An 18775-nucleotide genomic window follows, 5' to 3' on the forward strand; every position below is an offset into this window, starting at 1 on the left:
CACACACTGCTGTGGGATGGCATCCCATTCTTCAACCAGCATTTGTCGCAAGTCAGCCAACGTGGTCGTGTTGGTCACTCTGGCACCAACAGCACGCCCAAGCTGATCCCACAAGTGTTCAATGGGGTTGAGGTCAGGACTGCTGCAGGCCGTCCCATCCTCTCCACTCCCACATTCTGGAGGTAGTCTCTGATAAACCCCGCCCAGTGGGGGATAGAGTTCAGTCCCAGACTGTGGAGATATGGGATTGCCACTGGTTGCAGAATCTCATCTCTATATCTCTCTGCATTGAGATTGCCTCCAATGATGACAAGCCTTGTTTTTCCAGTGAGGGAGATGCCGCCCCACACCGTCACACCGCCTCCACCAAAAGGTGTTCCTCTATCGGTGCAGCAATCAACATAGCGTTCTCCGTGTCTTCTCCACACTTTGACCCTACGATCCAACTATCATAGGCAGAATCATCCAATCCACCAAACACCAGTGTGTGACCAGGCTGGTGACCAGCGTGAGGAGGAGGTGCCAGGCTGTTGTGGCTGTGTATGGTTCTTCCACACGCTACTGAGGCTCCTGTTTGTGAAATGAATACATTGTTAAATGGCCAATATGTCTTGTTTCTTCAAACTTCAGTCATCCAATCCACCAAACACCAAACGGGTCAATGGCAGAATAAGCTGTTTAGCATTGGCAGAGAAGATTTGGCAAATATTTCATGGGCGCAACCCACATACTCAGCGCTGCTGCTCATCCCACAAATGCATGTTCCATTTAAATGGAAATAATCAGGCTTTCCAATGATATGAGCTGTGTGGCCAAGAATCATTGTTATAATAATCTACCAAACACAAATGTCCTTACTTTTTGTGCGTAGTTTATAAAAGTAATCCTTGATTTTCCACAGAGAGGAAGGAAGACGAGACGGACGACAAATGGCATCAGAAGGAGAGAGAGAGAGCAGAAAAAGAGAGGGCGAGGGAAGAGAGAGGTAAGGAAACCCAGATGTGACTTTTGTTTTTCTTCCTTTCTCTTACGTAACACCGCTCTGCACAACCCCCTCAACTCAACTCAACAGCTGCAGGATTTCAGTTCATTTAGCTTCTTCACAGAGTCACAGAGAAACTAACACAGATCTTCTGCTTTTTCTGCTTTTGCTCTGTTTTGCTGGTAATGTGTGTGTGTGTGTGTGTGTGTGTGTGTGTGTGTGTGTGTGTGTGTGTGTTCTTGTTTAACTATATTTGTGGGGTCCAAAAACTGGGACTAGAATATACTTGTGGGGTCCCGACAGCTTTGTGGGGCCAAAATGCTGGACCCCCCAAGGTTAAAGGTCTGTTTGAGGGTTAAGACTTGGTTTTAGGATTAGGGTTAGAATGAGGTTCTGGTTAGGGTGAGGGTAAGGGTTAAGGTTAGGCATTTAGTGGTGATGGTTAAGGTTAGGGTAAGGGGCTAGGGAATGCATTATGTCAATGACGGGTCCCCACAAAGATAGTGAAATGCACGTGTGTGTGTGTGTGTGTGTGTATGTAAGTAGTAAGGAAGTGAGACAAGAATAAGTCGAAAAAAACTTGTAAAAAAAAGACAGTAAAAGGAAGGAAAGGAGGAAGGAAGGAAGGAAGGAAGGAAGGAAGGAAGGAAGGAAGGAAGGAAGGAAGGAATAGGTCCAAAGAAGGCGACATAAACTTCACTTTTTTGGTAGAAAAGAAGTTTATATAAAGAGGAACAATGGTCTGGTACAACAGCACGTAGCTGTTACACAATGAAGGCTGATCAACATTACTGAGTGTGTGTGTGTGTGTGTGTGTGTGTGTGTGTGTGTGTGTGTGTGTGTGTCTCTCTGTGTGTGTGTGTGTGTGTGTGTGTGTGTGTGTGTGTGTGTGTGTGTGTGTGTGTGTGTGTGTGTGTGTGTGTGTGTGTGTGTGTGTGTGTGTGTGTGTGTGTGTGTGTGTGTGTGTGTGTGTGTGTAGTCGCTGTCAGCGGAAAAAAACCCATCACAATACATAGATTTTACCCCCACCCCCACGGTAAAAGACTTCTCTCCAAATGTTTCTGGCCCTATATCCGTATGTTTGCACCCCCTCCCCCCCTGCTCTGAAGTGTTCCCATCCCATCCAGCTGTGGTTGTCCACGTGTCTGTTGTGTGCAGCGAGGTTAGCCGGCTGTCAAGGCAAGTCTGGAGATATATAACCGTGTAAGGAGGCAGGGCGGGGGTCAGTGGGCCACTTCCTGTGTGGACGCTCGCTGCTTTCTGGGCTTCAGGTGAAAGTTTAGATGATTCTGCAGCTTGAAGCACTCATCAGTTACGCAAAGCAGATGTGTGTCAGTGTGTGCATGTGTTTGTGAGGGCTGAGAGAATGCAGATGCTTTGGAAAGAACTCCCCGAAAAAAAGTGTAAAAGTGTCACAAAAAGATTTTTTTAAAAGCCACAAAAACGTAATAAAAAAACGAGGAAAAGAAACAAAACTTAACAAATCCGACCCATTTTCACATCTGTCGGGACACAGATGTTGTCCGTACCGTTACCTGTCGGGACACAGATGTTGTCCGTACCGTTACCTGCTGGGACACAGATGTTGTCCGTTACCTGCTAGGACACAGATGTTGTCCTTACCGTCACCTGTTGGGACACAGATGTTGTCTGTACCGTTGTCTGTTGGGACACAGATGTTGTCCGTACCGTTACCTGTTGGGACACAGATGTTGTCCGTACCGTTACCTGTTGGGACACAGATGTTGTCTGTCACCTGCTGGGTTCACAGATGTTGTCCTTACCGTCACCTGTTGGGACACAGATGTTGTCCGTTACCTGTTGGGACACAGATGTTGTCCATACCGTTCCCTGTTGGGACACAGATGTTGTCCGTTACCTGCTGGGACACAGATGTTGTCCGTTACCTGTTGGGACACAGATGTTGTCCGTACCGTTACCTGTTGGGACACAGATGTTGTCCGTTGTCTGTTGGGACACAGATGTTGTCTGTACCGTTGTCTGTTGGGACACAGATGTTGTCTGTACCGTTACCTGCTGGGACACAGATGTTGTCCGTACCGTCACCTGTTGGGACACAGATGTTGTCCATACCATTACCTGCTGGGACACAGATGTTGTCCGTTACCTGCTGGGACACAGATGTTGTCTGTACCGTTGTCTGTTGGGACACAGATGTTGTCCGTACCGTCACCCTGTTGGGACACAGATGTTGTCCGTACCATCACCCGCTGGGACACAGATGTTGTCCGTACCATCACCCGCTGGGACACAGATGTTGTCCGTACCATCACCTGTTGGGACACAGATGTTGTCCGTACCATCACCTGTTGGGACACAGATGTTGTCTGTACCGTTACCGTTGGGATCCTTAACTCGTTTCTATGACTTACACAAAAGATTTAACTCATTCTTCCAGTCATTTCCTAGTAACTTTAACGTTAGCCCCAGCCAGAGTGATAGAGAAAGATATGGCTCTGTCCCCAGCCAGAGTGATAGAGAAAGATATGGCTCTGTCCCCAGCCAGCCGTCAACAGTGTTTCTTTCTAAAGTAATTTCAACTATAGCTAATCTAACGAACACTGGTTTGTGTTTTAAAATATGTTGTTATTATTATTGTTATAAAATGTCATTGCGGAGCTCTGGTACCTGTTGTGCTGTTCGTGGCTGTACTAACAATCAGACTAATCTTAATCTGTGGCTTCAACAACAGTGTGTTGAACACACTCCCGCAACAAAAAGGGATTCTTCTTGTTACAAACGGTACAGTTTCCATCGCCTGCCAAGAGATGAGTAATACAAACGAATGTGGCTGAAAAACCTAGCCTTGAAGAAACCACCCAAAACCCTGTATGTGTGCTCATTTCATTTTGTGGACAAAAAGGCCGTCGGAGGAAAACCTGCATCCTACTTTGTGGTTTGGCTACAAAAGCCCTCCACAGAAGAGACGTCGGGTCCTCAAACGGATTGACAGCAGTGCCAGGAGAACATCAGGTAGACTATGATTTGAGGTGTACAGATGACACAGGTAGACATATCTTTCTCTATCACTCTGGCTGGGGCTAACGTTAACGTTACTAGGAAACGGCTGGAAGAACGAGTTAAATCTTTTGTGTAAGTCATTATTGTTTATTATATGTTATCAGATTAACGAGTTTGCAGCTCTGTAGCCCCAGGCACATCATTGTCAGCTGGATCTGGAAGAATAAATGAAAAAAAAGGCTCATTAATGTTTTAATGAAGGTTCACAAATATCTGTTGCATTAGTTCACACATAAGTAACAATATGTGTCTGCCCACCTGGAGGTAGTATCCACTTTGCCCATTGGGAAGAATGAGATAATGTCCATCACTTAAGCATCTGATGTCACCATTTGGCTGACCAAGAAACTCTGCAAGTGACACAGGACTCTTTTGGGGACACTTAATCTCAAGGAGCTGTGCTGAGTCCAAAATTCCATCTGGGCTGGCCCCAAACCAGGGATGGTCAGGACAAACTACCAGGCCTTTCCTCTCCACAGTGTGCCCTTGAGCCTCCATGTGCTGTATGGCTATGTGCTCATTTTCTTTTCCATATTTAGTTGCAGTATTGCCAGTAAAGGTGGGATGCAAGTGTTCATTTAGGAATTTTTGTGGGTTAGTAGTGCCCCTTTTGGGGTCTCTCTTTGCTGTGCTCGCAGTCAGTCGCAGCTTCCTTGCATCATGCCACAGTTGTGATGCACTCTGTACCTGGGTCTCTTCGGTCAACTTGTCCACCTGAGCAGGACTTAGTTGTACATAGGTCTCATAAAAAGTAAGACATTTCTTACAGGTTAGTGTTGTGCCGTGTTCTGTATGTGGTATCTGTAGATCACACGGGCTCTGAGTAGACTCATTCTCTATACCTATCTGAAGGAGACCAGCCGTCTGTAGCTGGAATAGTGGGGCCATCACAGAGGAGTGATCCTTGAAAAGTTTGGGGCAGCCTTCTGTAGATGACACACTTGGTGCTGATGTTGATGAACCTGGATGAATGTGGTCTGGTTTGTGACGTTTGAAATGTACATGCTTCACCTTTTTCTGCTCTCCATTCTTCCTTGTGCCTGCATTCCACTTCCTCTGCACATCAGTGCATGATATCCCTGTCTTTCCCTGTCTCACTGCATTCTCAACCTACATTAGAAAACTGTCCATTATAAAATAGTTGTTAGTTGCAAAATACATTGAAAAAATAAAAACTATCAAAAGAATCAACACTTTATCTTCCAAAGTATTGCACCTGCATGGCTGCAAGATCGCCCTGGTCCAGCAACACATGAGCAGCCAGCTGTTAGTATGTCACCTGACGATGAAACTAAAACCCAGGACCAGTGAGGTGGGACTTCAAGGCTCTGACTAGGCTCTATGTCTGCTTTAAGGTAGACAAGGTTGTGTCCCACCTCCTTTATTAAAACGTGACCGACTTTATTGCTGAGGAGGTACTGATAAGACTCAGAGCTTTTCAGGTTATTCATCGCTTCACCGTCCGTAGCAACAGAGTTGATAAAGTAGCTAAATATGCTAGTGTACGTTATCTGAGGCCACTTTTTCAGGTCGTCCTCCCATCCCTCGATAGTAGAAGGCAGAGGTATAATCACATTGTCCCGTTTGAGGTGTAACAGGCTGTGTTCCCACATGTTTTATTTCCCAAACGCTGAAAGACAATTAGCGTACCGCAATGACTGTTTATGACCGTTACCATGGCAATCGCTGGCTCCGGAAGTCACGCCCATAATTCACGCAAGGTATCATGGGAGCTAGGAATGAAGTGGATAGTATCAAATCATAACAAGAGTTATCTCAAGACACTTTACAGATAGAGTAGGTCTAGACCACACTCTATAATTTACAAAGACCCAACAGTTCCAGTAATTCCCCCAAGAGCGAGCATTTAGTGTGACAGTGGCGAGGAAAAACTCCCTTTTAGGGCGAAACCTGGGACAGACCCAGGCTCTTGGTAGGAGGTGTCTGACGGTGCTGGTTGGGGGTGTGATGAACAGTGGCAATAATAGTCACAGTAAAGATAATGGAACAATGACTAGAAATAGTAGTTGTAGTAGTTCATGGCTTAGCAGGGCACAGCAGAGTGTAGCAGGGCACCGCAGAGTGTAGCAGGGCACTGCAGAGTGTAGCCGGACGTAGCAGGACATAGCAGGGCACAGCAGAGCGTAGCAGGACGTTGCAGGGCACAGCAGAGCGTAGCAGGGCGTAGCAGGGCACAGCAGAGCATAGCAGGGCATAGCAGGGCACAGCAGAGTGTAGCGATACGTAGAAGGACGTAGCAGGGCACAGCTGAGCGTAGCAGGGCATAGCAGGGCACAGCAGAGCGTAGCAATACGTAGCAGGGCATAGCAGGGTACAGCAGAGCGTAGCAATACGTAGCAGGACGTAGCAGGGCACAGCAGAGCATAGCAGGACATAGCAGGACGTAGCAGGGCACCGCAGAGCGTAGCAGGACGTAGCAGGTCACAGCAGAGAGTAGCAGGGCGTAGCAGGACGTAGCAGGGAACCGCAGAGCGTAGCAGGGTGTAACAGGGCATAGCAGGGCGTGCAGCAGGACCATGGCAACAGTTGCAATCAGGATTTTGGTGCCACCTTAATCCAAGGACACATTCGGGCCGGAAAAAAAACTCTGGGGAATAAGCTCCCCAGAGCTAGGTTAGTAACAAGCATTTCTGGGACATGGATGCACACTAATGGAAAGAGAGAGGAGAGAGGAGCTCATTGTGTCAAAGAAAGGAAGTCCCCCGTAGTCTAAAACTATAACAGCATAACTAAGAGAGACAGGTTAAGGAGAGGAGACTGGTCGGGCTAGAACTCTCCCCATACGGATCAGGCTGTACTGGCCTGCCTCCCTCTTCTCTGATTATATTATTGATTATATGGTAAATGAATCTGACAACTATGATGAGAAGCAGGTGGGCCGGGCTAGGCGGACGCTGCAACTCCTAAATTAGTAAAGTGTGTCTAGGGTTATGCACGGCACGCACACAATGCTTGTTACACACACAGGGACGCACAGCAGCACACACACACACACACACACAGGGACGCACAGCAGCACACACACACACACACACACACAGGGACGCACAGCAGCACACACACACACACACACACACAGGGACGCACAGCAGCACACACACACATGCAGAAGGCTACAAATACAAATATTACGGTGCAGATCCTCCATCATAACAGCAATGCTCCAAGGTCCAAACGCGCCTGGCTTTTAAAGGGAATGGGAGATGATCTCTGATTGGTTGATTGCATGTTACGCCCAAAACACACCTCTGATTAATGAAGACACTAAGTACAACCCTTTTGAACCATGCGCCCGGCACACGGACACTTCTTTCCGCCGTCAAACTAGTAAAAGTAGATTTGGACACGCCCTAAACACACCTGCACCAGGCGCTTCACGCCGTGACCTCAGATCGGTAAAATAGGGCCCTCAGTGTTCAGTGTGTGAGAATATGAAGATGATGGATGGGGTTCAGCGGTGTTAAACTCTGTGGGTCAGGATGATCCAAGTTTGATCAGAGCACACTTTTATTAGGAGGGAAATGACAACATCTGGCTGGTTTCACCGCACACTACAGCCCGGGCGGATTTCTGTTACATAAGATTAACAAAATAACCATGAGTTTCTGGATCATTCCTGGGCAGAGAGACACAGAGAAAATATTCAGCCAAGCCAGTTACCTTGGCATTGAGTTTCTGTTTTTCTGACTTCTTCCAGAGAGAGAGCAGAAGCTGAAGGAGGCTGAGGAGCGAGCCAGAAGCAGACCTCGAGTCTTCAAAGAGCCAAAGAGTAAGTCTGTTGTTCACATCTGGAAAACATTGCATAAGAATTTGCTAAATATGGCTGGGTTCAAAAAATATATTTTTTTCCGATTTGAATCGATCTTTGTCTGTATTGTATGAAACTAACATATGATGTAATGCTGTGTGGCTGTGGTAGTGTCCTAACATATGATGTAATGCTGTGTGGCTGTGGTAGTGTCCTAACATATGATGTAATGTGTGGCTGTGGTAGTGTCCTAACATATGATGTAATGTGTGGCTGTGGTAGTGTCCTAACATATGATGTAATGTGTGTCTGTGGTAGTGTCCTAACATATGATGTAATGTGTGTCTGTGGTAGTGTCCTAACATATGATGTAATGTGTGGCTGTGGTAGTGTCCTAACATATGATGTAATGTGTGTCTGTGGTAGTGTCCTAACATATGATGTAATGTGTGTCTGTGGTAGTGTCCTCCTAACATATGATGTAATGTGTGTCTGTGGTAGTGTCCTCCTAACATATGATATAATGTGTGTCTGTGGTAGTGTCCTAACATATGATGTAATGTGTGTCTGTGGTAGTGTCCTAACATATGATGTAATGCTGTGTGTCTGTGGTAGTGTCCTCCTAACATATGATATAATGTGTGTCTGTGGTAGTGTCCTCCTAACATATGATGTAGTGTGTGTCTGTGGTAGTGTCCTCCTAACATATGATATAATGTGTGTCTGTGGTAGTGTCCTAACATATGATGTAATGTGTGTCTGTGGTAGTGTCCTCCTAACATATGATATAATGTGTGTCTGTGGTAGTGTCCTAACATATGATGTAATGTGTGTCTGTGGTAGTGTCCTCCTAACATATGATGTAGTGTGTGTCTGTGGTAGTGTCCTCCTAACATATGATGTAGTGTGTGTCTGTGGTAGTGTCCTAACATATGATGTAATGTGTGTCTGTGGTAGTGTCCTAACATATGATGTAATGCTGTGTGTCTGTGGTAGTGTCCTCCTAACATATAATAGAATGTGTGTCTGTGGCAGTGTCCTCCTAACATATGATGTAATGCTGTGTGTCTGTGGCAGTGTCCTCCTAACATATGATGTAATGCTGTGTGTCTGTGGTAGTGTCCTCTTAACATATGATGTAATGCTGTGTGTCTGTGGTAGTGTCCTCCTAACATATAATAGAATGTGTGTCTGTGGCAGTGTCCTCCTAACATATGATATAATGTGTGTCTGTGGTAGTGTCCTAACATATAATAGAATGTGTGTCTGTGGCAGTGTCCTCCTAACATATGATATAATGTGTGTCTGTGGCAGTGTCCTCCTAACATATGATGTAATGTGTGTCTGTGGTAGTGTCCTCCTAACATATGATGTAATGCTGTGTGTCTGTGGCAGTGTCCTCCTAACATATGATGTAATGCTGTGTGTCTGTGGTAGTGTCCTCCTAACATATGATGTAATGCTGTGTGTCTGTGGCAGAGTGTCCTCCCCTCGGGATGGAGTCCCATCGGATGGAGCCGGACCAGCTCTCAGCCTCCTCCATGTCGCAGTACATTTTTGCACCGCAGAGGGCGCGCCTCAACATGCAGGTACACAGCAAACACTTACCGGTACATACACAGCAAACACTTACCGGTACATACACAGCAAACACTTACCGGTACATACACAGCACACACTTACCGGTACATACACAGCACACACTTACCGTTACACACACAGCAAACACTTACCGGTACATACACAGCACACACTTACCGGTACATACACAGCAAACACTTACCGTTACACACACAGCAAACACCGGTACATACACAGCAAACACTTACCGGTACATACACAGCAAACACTTACCGGTACATACACAGCACACACTTACCGTTACATACACAGCACACACTTACCGGTACATACACAGCAAACACTTACCGTTACATACACAGCACACACTTACCGGTACATACACAGCAAACACTTACCGTTACACACACAGCAAACACCGGTACATACACAGCAGACACTTACCGGTACATACACAGCAATGTGGTTGCTGGCTCTATACATGCTAAAAGTCCTGATTATTTACATGGAGTCTGGTGGAGATATGCTGGCTCTATACACGCTAAAAGTCCTGATTATTTACATGGAGTCTGGTGGGTTTGGTGATGGTGATTTCGGGGCTGTTTCATGTTAAACTAAAAGGATCTTCCTCTTTAACTAAAAGGTCTATCTCTGTAGGGATCCATCCCATAATGTTGTCAGACACTTCAGCGGCAAAAATGGACGTAAATTGAATGTAATTAATGTTACATTGCAGCTTGTTTTCTTGCTTAATAAATTACTTCCCATCAGTCAACTCCCCTTCAGTTGCCCTCTGGTGCTTGAAATAATAATTAATAATATCAGTTTATATTAAAGTGGATTAAAGCAGAGCTCCTGCTTCAATGTTTAATTGTTCCTCGGATAATTTTGTTTTCTAAAGCCCCTGACACACCAACCCGACGGCCGACCGTCGGCAGAAAAATCAGTCTGACTGATCAGTCTCCCGAGTTGGTCCAAAAAGTTCCTCAGAACACACCGAAGAGACGAGACGTAATACCTCTCCATAACAGCAGGCGGCGCTAATCTGTATTGTTGCCCAAAAAATTAAAACCGGAAAGGTTTTTTTTCAAAACCGACCATAATGACGGCTCATTCACACTACGATCTCATCTCTTCATCTTACGAAGATAGTTCACCAAAACGTGTTTCTGAAAACATTTTAAGCGAGAAATAGGCCGTGCAGTTGCTGAATCTGTCTTCATTTGGTGATGGTGATTTCGGGGCTGTTTCATGTTAAACTAAAAGGATCTTCCTCTTTAACTAAAAGGTCTATCTCTGTAGGGATCCTTTCATAATGTTGTCAGACACTTAGAATAATAATCTGTGTTTTCCAGGGTTCAGAGGATGAAGACGACATGAGAGGAGGAGCGTGGTGCGCAAACTCAGAGGACAAGAGCCACTGGTTTGAGATCGACGCTCGCAGGGAGACGGAGTTCACAGGAGTCATAACGCAAGGACGAGACTCGCTGAACGAGTAGGAACGCAAACACGCAGGAAAATACACAGGTTTTTTTAATTACTAAATTTGACATGTCGCTCACGGTTTGTCTTGTTTTCAGGAGTGACTACGTGAGTTCCTACTTCCTGGCTTTCAGCAACGACAGCAGAGAATGGACCACGATCCATGATGGATACGCTGACTGGGTCAGTTCCAGTTATTATAGGAAACTAAAACCAAAATAATCTCTAAGAAATGTTTTTAGGAAACGGAAACTGAAGGAACTTAACAAGAGATGGAACTTTGTAGTAATCACGTTAGTATATATGCAGTGGGGAGAACAAGTATTTGATACACTGCCGATTTTGCAGGTTTTCCTACTTACAAAGCATGTAGATGTCTGTAATGTTTATCATAGGTACTCTTCAACTGTGAGAGACGGGATCTAAAACATAAATCCAGAAAATCACATTGTCTGATTTTTAAATAATTAATTTGCATTTTATTGCATGACATAAGTATTTGATCACCTACCAACCAGTAAGAATTCCAGCTCTCACAGACCTGTTAGTTTTTCTTTAAGAAGCCCTCCTGTTCTCCACTCATTACCTGTATTAACTGCACCTGTTTGAACTCGTTACCTGTATAAAAGACACCTGTCCACACACTCAATCAAACAGACTCCAACCTCTCCACAATGGCCAAGACCAGAGAGCTGTGTAAGGACATCAGGGATAACATTGTAGACCTGCACAAGGCTGGGATGGGCTACAGGACAATAGGCAAGCAGCTTGGTGAGAAGGCAACAACTGTTGGCGCAATTATTAGAAAATGGAACAAGTTCAAGATGACGGTCAATCTCCCTCGGTCTGGGGCTCCGTGCAAGATCTCACCTCGTGGGGCATCAATGATCATGAGGAAGGTGAGGGATCAGCCCAGAACTACACAGCAGGATCTGGTCAATGACCTGAAGAGAGCTGGGACCACAGTCTCAAAGAAAACCATTAGTAAGACACTACGCCGTCATGGATTAAAATCCTGCAGCGCACGCAAGGTCCCCCTGCTCAAGCCAGCGCATGTCCAGGCCCATCTGAAGTTTGCCAGTGACCATCTGGATGATCCAGAGGAGGAATGGGAGAAGGTCATGTGGTCTGATGAGACCAAAATAGAGCTTTTTGGTCTAAACTCCACTCATCGTGTTTGGAGGAAGAAGAAGGATGAGTACAACCCCAACAACACCATCCCAACCGTGATGCATGGAGGTGGAAACATCATTCTTTGGGGATGCTTTTCTGCAAAGGGGACAGGACGACTGGACCGTATTGAGGGGAGGATGGATGGGGCCGTGTATCGCGAGATCTTGGCCAACAACCTCCTCCCCTCGGTAAGAGCATTGAAGATGGGTCGTGGCTGGGTCTTCCAGCATGACAACGACCCGAAACACACAGCCAGGGCAACTAAGGAGTGGCTCCGTAAGAAGCATCTCAAGGTCCTGGAGTGGCCTAGCCAGTCTCCAGACCTGAACCCAATAGAAAATCTTTGGACGGAGCTGAAAGTCCGTATTGCCCAGTGACAGCCCCGAAACCTGAAGGATCTGGAGAAGGTCTGTATGGAGGAGTGGGCCAAAATCCCTGCTGCAGTGTGTGCAAACCTGGTCAAGAACTACAGGAAACGTATGATCTCTGTAATTGCAAACAAAGGTTTCTGTACCAAAAATTAAGTTCTGCTTTTCTGATGTATCAAATACTATGTCATGCAATAAAATGCAAATTAATTACTTAAAAATCATACAATGTGATTTTCTGGATTTTTGTTTTAGATTCCGTCACTCACAGTTGAAGTGTACTTATGATAAAAAATACAAACATCTACATGCTTTGTCAGTGGGAAAACCTGCAAAATCGGCAGTGTATCAAATACTTGTTCTCCCCACTGTATATATAAATAGTGTATATATATATATATATATATATATATATATATATATATATATATATATATACTATTTACAGAAAGTAGAACAAAGATGATTAAACATTAAACTCTCTCTCTCTCTCTCTCTCTCTCTCTCCCCCCCCCCTCCCCCCCTTTCTCTCTCCCAGCTGTTTTTTGGAAACAGTGATAAGGATACCCCGGTGATGAACCAGCTGGCGGTGCCAGTTCTTGCCCGGTACATTCGGATCCTCCCTCAGAGCTGGAACGGCTCTCTGTGCATGAGGCTGGAGGTCCTCGGCTGCCCTGTGCCCGGTGAGCCTGTAAACACACGTCAACACGCGCACACGTGCACACACATAAACACAAAATACATCCTGTAAATCTCACTGACAAACAAAACTGTAAAAATAATAGATGTAGCATCAGTGACATCACCCGTTGGTTAGTCCAACAGGAAGTGCTCCAGGAACATAGTGTCCAAACAGTGGAACTACAACTCCCAGCCTGTCATGTGATGCCCTCTGGCCCAATTAGACTTTTTCCCTCTGACTCACACGGAGGAAATTTGTCTTGGACAAACAAACAGAATCTGCTGTTTAAAAAACACAACATATTACATACATGCATACATACATACATACATACATACATCTATACATACATACGGTATATACATACATACATACGGTATATACATCTATACATACATATATATATATATATATATATATATATATAGTCATTCATACATGCATACATACATATACATACATACATACATATATACATATATACATACATATATACATACTGTACTAACTGTACATACATACATGAAAAAGTGACAAAAATGTTGAAAAAGCTACGAAAACCTTAAATAGGAACAAAAACTTCGGAAAAAGCAGTCCTATTATACCTAATGTTTGAGTTAAAAAAGCAGAAATTATGAATTATTTTGACTAATAGTTGAGATCAAAGGTTGTTGAGTGGATCACAAAGTTTAGTCAGGAGACTGTTTTAAAACCATTTAAATATTTAAATATAACAGGAAGTAGCCAGATGGCCAGTGGAGGTCTCTAGAGTTCCTGCTCTCTGAGGAAGCAGCGCCGATCATTTTAAACACTATATGAATATTAGTTCTCTGTTACACAGATCCAGTGGATGTTCAGTACCGGCACAATGAAGTGACTCCGGTGGATTACTTGGAGTTCAAACATCACGGCTACTCCGAGATGGTCGCGGTGAGTATCCGCACATACAGCCCAAAACACACAGGACGCTATCCGCGCATACAGCCCAAGAAAACACAGGAAGGTATCCGCACATACAGCCGAAAACACACAGGAGGTTATCCGCCAATACAGCCCAAAACACACAGGAAGGTATCCGCGCATACAGCCCAAAACACACAGGAAGGTATCTGCACATACAGCCCAAAACACACAGGAAGGTATCCGCGCATACAGCCCAAAACACACAGGAAGGTATCCGCACATACAGCCGAAAACACACAGGAAGGTATCCGCACATACAGCCGAAAACACACAGGAGGGTATCCGCACATACAGCCGAAAACACACAGGAGGGTATCCGCACATACAGCCGAAAACACACAGGAAGGTATCCGCACATACAGCCGAAAACACACAGGAAGGTATCCGCACATACAGCCCAAAACACACAGGAAGGTATCCGCGCATACAGCCCAAAACACACAGGAAGGTGTACAGGCATACAACCCAAAACACACAGGAAGGTATCCGCGCATACAGCCCAAAACACACAGGAAGGTATCCGCGCATACAGCCCAAAACACACAGGAAGGTATCCGCACATACAGCCGAAAACACACAGGAAGGTATCCGCACATACAGCCGAAAACACACAGGAGGGTATCCGCACATACAGCCGAAAACACACAGGAAGGTATCCGCACATACAGCCGAAAACACACAGGAAGGTATCCGCACATACAGCCGAAAACACACAGGAGGGTATCCGCACATACAGCCGAAAACACACAGGAAGGTATCCGCACATACAACCCAAAACACACAGGAGGTTATCCGCACATACAGCCGAAAACACACAGGAGGTTATCCGCACATACAGCCCAAAACACACAGGAAGTGCCCTAACCAATTTGGTGCCCTATAGGCAACAATTCCACTGTTTTTGTCGCTTTTTTCAACGTTTCCTACCTTTTTGGATGTTTTTGACATTTTTTTTTTAATGTGATTTGAGGAGATTTTTTTGAAAAGTTAGAAAGTTTTTTTGACATTTATTCTGATGTTTTTTGTTATTGATGTTTTTGTTGCTTTTTCTGCACTTTTCTTTACTCATATGGACAGCTATTTTCCCAAAGACGAAAACAATGTAATGTCCGAGGAACAATTAAACATTGAAGCAGGAGCTCTGCTTGAATCCACTTTAATATAAACTGATATTAAACCCCCTGCAGAGGGCTCACTCCTCAATTTATTATTTCGAGCACCAGAGGGCAACTGAAGGGGAGTTGACTGATGGGAAGTAATTTATTAAGCAAGAAAGCAAGCCGCAATGTAACATTAATTACATTTTCGTCCATTTTTGTTGCTGACAGACTCATATTATTATTCTAAGAGTCTCACAACATTATAGAGCCAGCATATTTCCACCAGACTCCATGTAAATAATCAGGACTTTTAGCGTGTATAGAGCCAGCATATTTCCACCAGACTCCATGTAAATAATCAGGACTTTTAGCGTGTATAGAGCCAGCATATTTCCACCAGACTCCATGTAAATAATCAGGACTTTTAGCGTGTATAGAGCCAGCATATCTCCACCATACTCCATGTAAATAATCAGGACTTTTAGCGTGTATAGAGCCAGCATATTTCCACCAGACTCCATGTAAATAATCAGGACTTTTAGCGTGTATAGAGCCAGCATATCGCCACGTGTAAATGGGTGAATTAAGGGTTTACTTCAACCAAACCAGAGTGGTGATTGTTGGAACAGTGGAAAGATGAACCAAGACGGCTTTTGGTAGTTTTATTTAGTTTCTGTCCATTTTGAATGAAGTGTGTTTTACGATGATAAAAGTAGTGATTATTTACTTGGAGTCTGGTGAGTTTGGTGATGGTGATTTCGGGGCTGTTTCATGTTAAACTAAAAGGATCTTCCTCTTTAACTAAAAGGTCTATCTCTGTAGGGATCCTTTCATAATGTTGTCAGACACTTAGAATAATAATCTGAGTCTTTCACTGGCAACAACAGAACTTTTAGTGGACGGTGACTGATGCTGAACATCTGTCCTGTAGGGTTACATTGCAGCTTCTTTATAGCATTCTTGCTCAATACTGGACACATTTCAAAGATGTTTTTGTGTGGAAAAGGTCTGAGGTTTGAGCTGTTCCATGAATAAAATACTTTGCACAATGACTTTTTTTTCCGTCATTTCCCGTGTTCAGCTGATGAAGTCAGTGAATGCGGAGTGTCCCAACATCACCAGCGTCTACAGCCTGGGCCGCAGTACCAAGGGACTGGACATCATGGCCATGATCATCTCTGGAAACCCCACAGAGCACGAAATAGGTGGGAAGGTGTTCATACCACCGTGACACAGGCAGTTAAACAGAGGACTGTTTGTACCTCGATGGCTCCAGCGATGATTCAATGTAAAGCCACATAAACACCAGGTGGAAGTCATCAGATTATGGTTTTTAGGGACTAATGCTGCCCGTAAATTAAGTTATTAATTAAGTCACAACTCACGACTTGGTGGTGTTCCAGGCAAAGTCACGGGGTTCAGGTTAGGCTACCTAATGTTAACGTTAGCTAACGGCTACCTAACGTTGATGTTAGCTAGTGCTAGCTGATACTAGCAATTTCTAGTCTGCGACATATTTTGGGCTTCATTTAATAAACATAACCTGTAGTAGTACACAATCGTATATGTATTGTTTTGATTACAATGTGCAGAATTACTTTACGTTGCCTATTTATTTCTATTTCTCACCGTTAACCACCGACATCTGTACAGCATCAACAGGGGTCACCATTGTTGTTTAAGTGTGTGTGACGTCAAAAACTGAAACTGGGAGTACAACGATCTGGTACGAGTTCACGAGTAGTAAGTTACGGGTTTGATTGTCGTTCCAGGGCCTTTTCACGGCTAGAAGGTCGTGAAAACACGAGTTACGAGTTTCCTGGAACGCAGCATAAATTCAGAGGCTTAGCAACAGCCAGCTACTAACATTACTCTTCAAAATCTTGAGTAAGCTAGTGCAAAGATTCATGTTTAACAAGCAGGAGACACAAGCATGTCCTGAACGTCTCTGAAATAAATGAAAATGAAACGGAGCAAAGTTAATATATATATTGCAGAGTTGCTTGTTAATTTATATCACTGAGTAACATAACTTTGTTGTTAACATGTTATCACTGTGTAGTGATCTCATCATAATAAACTAAGTTAGGCTACTTGTATTTAATAGAATTTGACTTATGAGGGAATGAGAGTAACAGATAATAACCCAAAATGATTGTCTTGATACTGTCATGCATAAGACTTTTTTTTCTGTCCTGGACTCGGTCTTGTCTCGGACTCGAACCTCTTTGGACTCGGTCTTGACTCGGACTCGAACCTCTTTGGACTCGGTCTTGACTCGGACTCGACCCTTTTTGGACTCGGTCTTGACTCGGACTCGAACCTCTTTGGACTCGGTCTTGACTCGGACTCGAACCTCTTTGGACTCGGTCTTGACTCGGACTCAAACCTTTTTGGACTCGGTCTTGACTCGGACTCAAACGTCTTTGGACTCGGTCTTGACTCGGACTCAAACCTCTTTGGACTCGGTCTTGACTCGGACTCAAACCTCTTTGGACTCGGTCTTGACTTGGTCTCGACTAGTCCTGGTCTTGGACTTGTCTTGGACTCGACAAAGGTGGACTTGACTAAAGCCCTGGTTCATACCACTGTGACACAGTGGCAGTTAAAGCTGCAGTAGTTAAGACTTCTTAAACTCCCTTTCTGTCATATCTGCTGAAACTGACCCTATGTTCCAGTAGAACTACAGGAAGCAGGTCATTCAAATAATCAGCTCCTCTGGCGCCACCTACAGCCTGTAGTGAGATTTACAAAAATCCACCGCTCCCTGTTCAGATGCACCAATCAGGGCCAGGGGGAGTGTCTAACTGTTCAGATGCACCAATCAGGGCCAGGGGGGGTGTCTAACTGCGTGTCAGTCACTGCTCATGCACACGCATTCATTCTCCCTTGTGGGGGGAGGGGCTTAGGAGACCGTTTTGGGCTTTAGAGGAAATGGGGGGAGGGACTGAGAAGTTGTTGATGTTCACATTTTTTGGCTAAGTCCTGGATCTTCCCAATCCTACGTACAGCACCTTTAAACATCTGAGGACTGTTTGAACCTCAATGGCTCCAGCGATGATACCTGTAAAGCCAAATAAACACCAGGTGGAAATCAGCAGATTATGGTTTTTAGGGACTAATCTACAGCCGTGTCTGGTTTTTGTTTCTGCAGGCGAGCCGGAGCTGCGCTTCACGGCCGGGCTCCATGGAAACGAGGCGGTGGGTCGAGAGTTGCTGCTGCTTCTCATGCAGTACCTGTGCAAGGAGTACAAAGACAGAAACCCGAGAGTCCAGCGGCTGGTGGAGGGAGTCCGCATCCACCTGGCGCCGTCGCTCAACCCCGACGGACACGTGGAGGCTTTCGAAGCGGTCGGTACTTACATAGAAATTAGTTTAGTTTATATATATGCATACATACATACATATATATAATAACATTCAAATAACAGATAAATAAGGACATGTACATCTCAGCACAATTTTCCAAAATAATTGTAAGTGATTCAAATAAGAAATTCCCAAGAAAAGTAGAAAGAAGTAAAAAAAATTAAAACTTTTCTGGTCCTACCCCCTTTTTCTGTTTTTATCCTTTAGTTAAATACAAAACAATGTGATGCTTCACTTATGTATACATGTTTACATACACATATA

General features: G+C 44.6%; 1 protein-coding gene across 1 annotated transcript in view; it reads left to right on the forward strand.

Moving 5' to 3' along the window:
* aebp1b (AE binding protein 1b) overlaps positions 1-18775 on the forward strand; it is a 46547-nt gene that overhangs the window by 16347 nt on the left and 11425 nt on the right. Inside the window, exons 7-15 of the mRNA XM_078251693.1 lie at positions 902-985; positions 7743-7814; positions 9273-9382; positions 10730-10869; positions 10955-11039; positions 12936-13080; positions 13921-14009; positions 16224-16347; positions 18297-18493. Coding sequence (XP_078107819.1) covers positions 902-985; positions 7743-7814; positions 9273-9382; positions 10730-10869; positions 10955-11039; positions 12936-13080; positions 13921-14009; positions 16224-16347; positions 18297-18493 — 1046 coding nt within the window. The remainder of the gene's footprint in view (positions 1-901; positions 986-7742; positions 7815-9272; positions 9383-10729; positions 10870-10954; positions 11040-12935; positions 13081-13920; positions 14010-16223; positions 16348-18296; positions 18494-18775) is intronic.

This window comes from Sander vitreus, chromosome 5 (assembly GCF_031162955.1).
Source record: "Sander vitreus isolate 19-12246 chromosome 5, sanVit1, whole genome shotgun sequence".
Classification (NCBI taxonomy): Eukaryota; Metazoa; Chordata; class Actinopteri; order Perciformes; family Percidae; genus Sander; species Sander vitreus.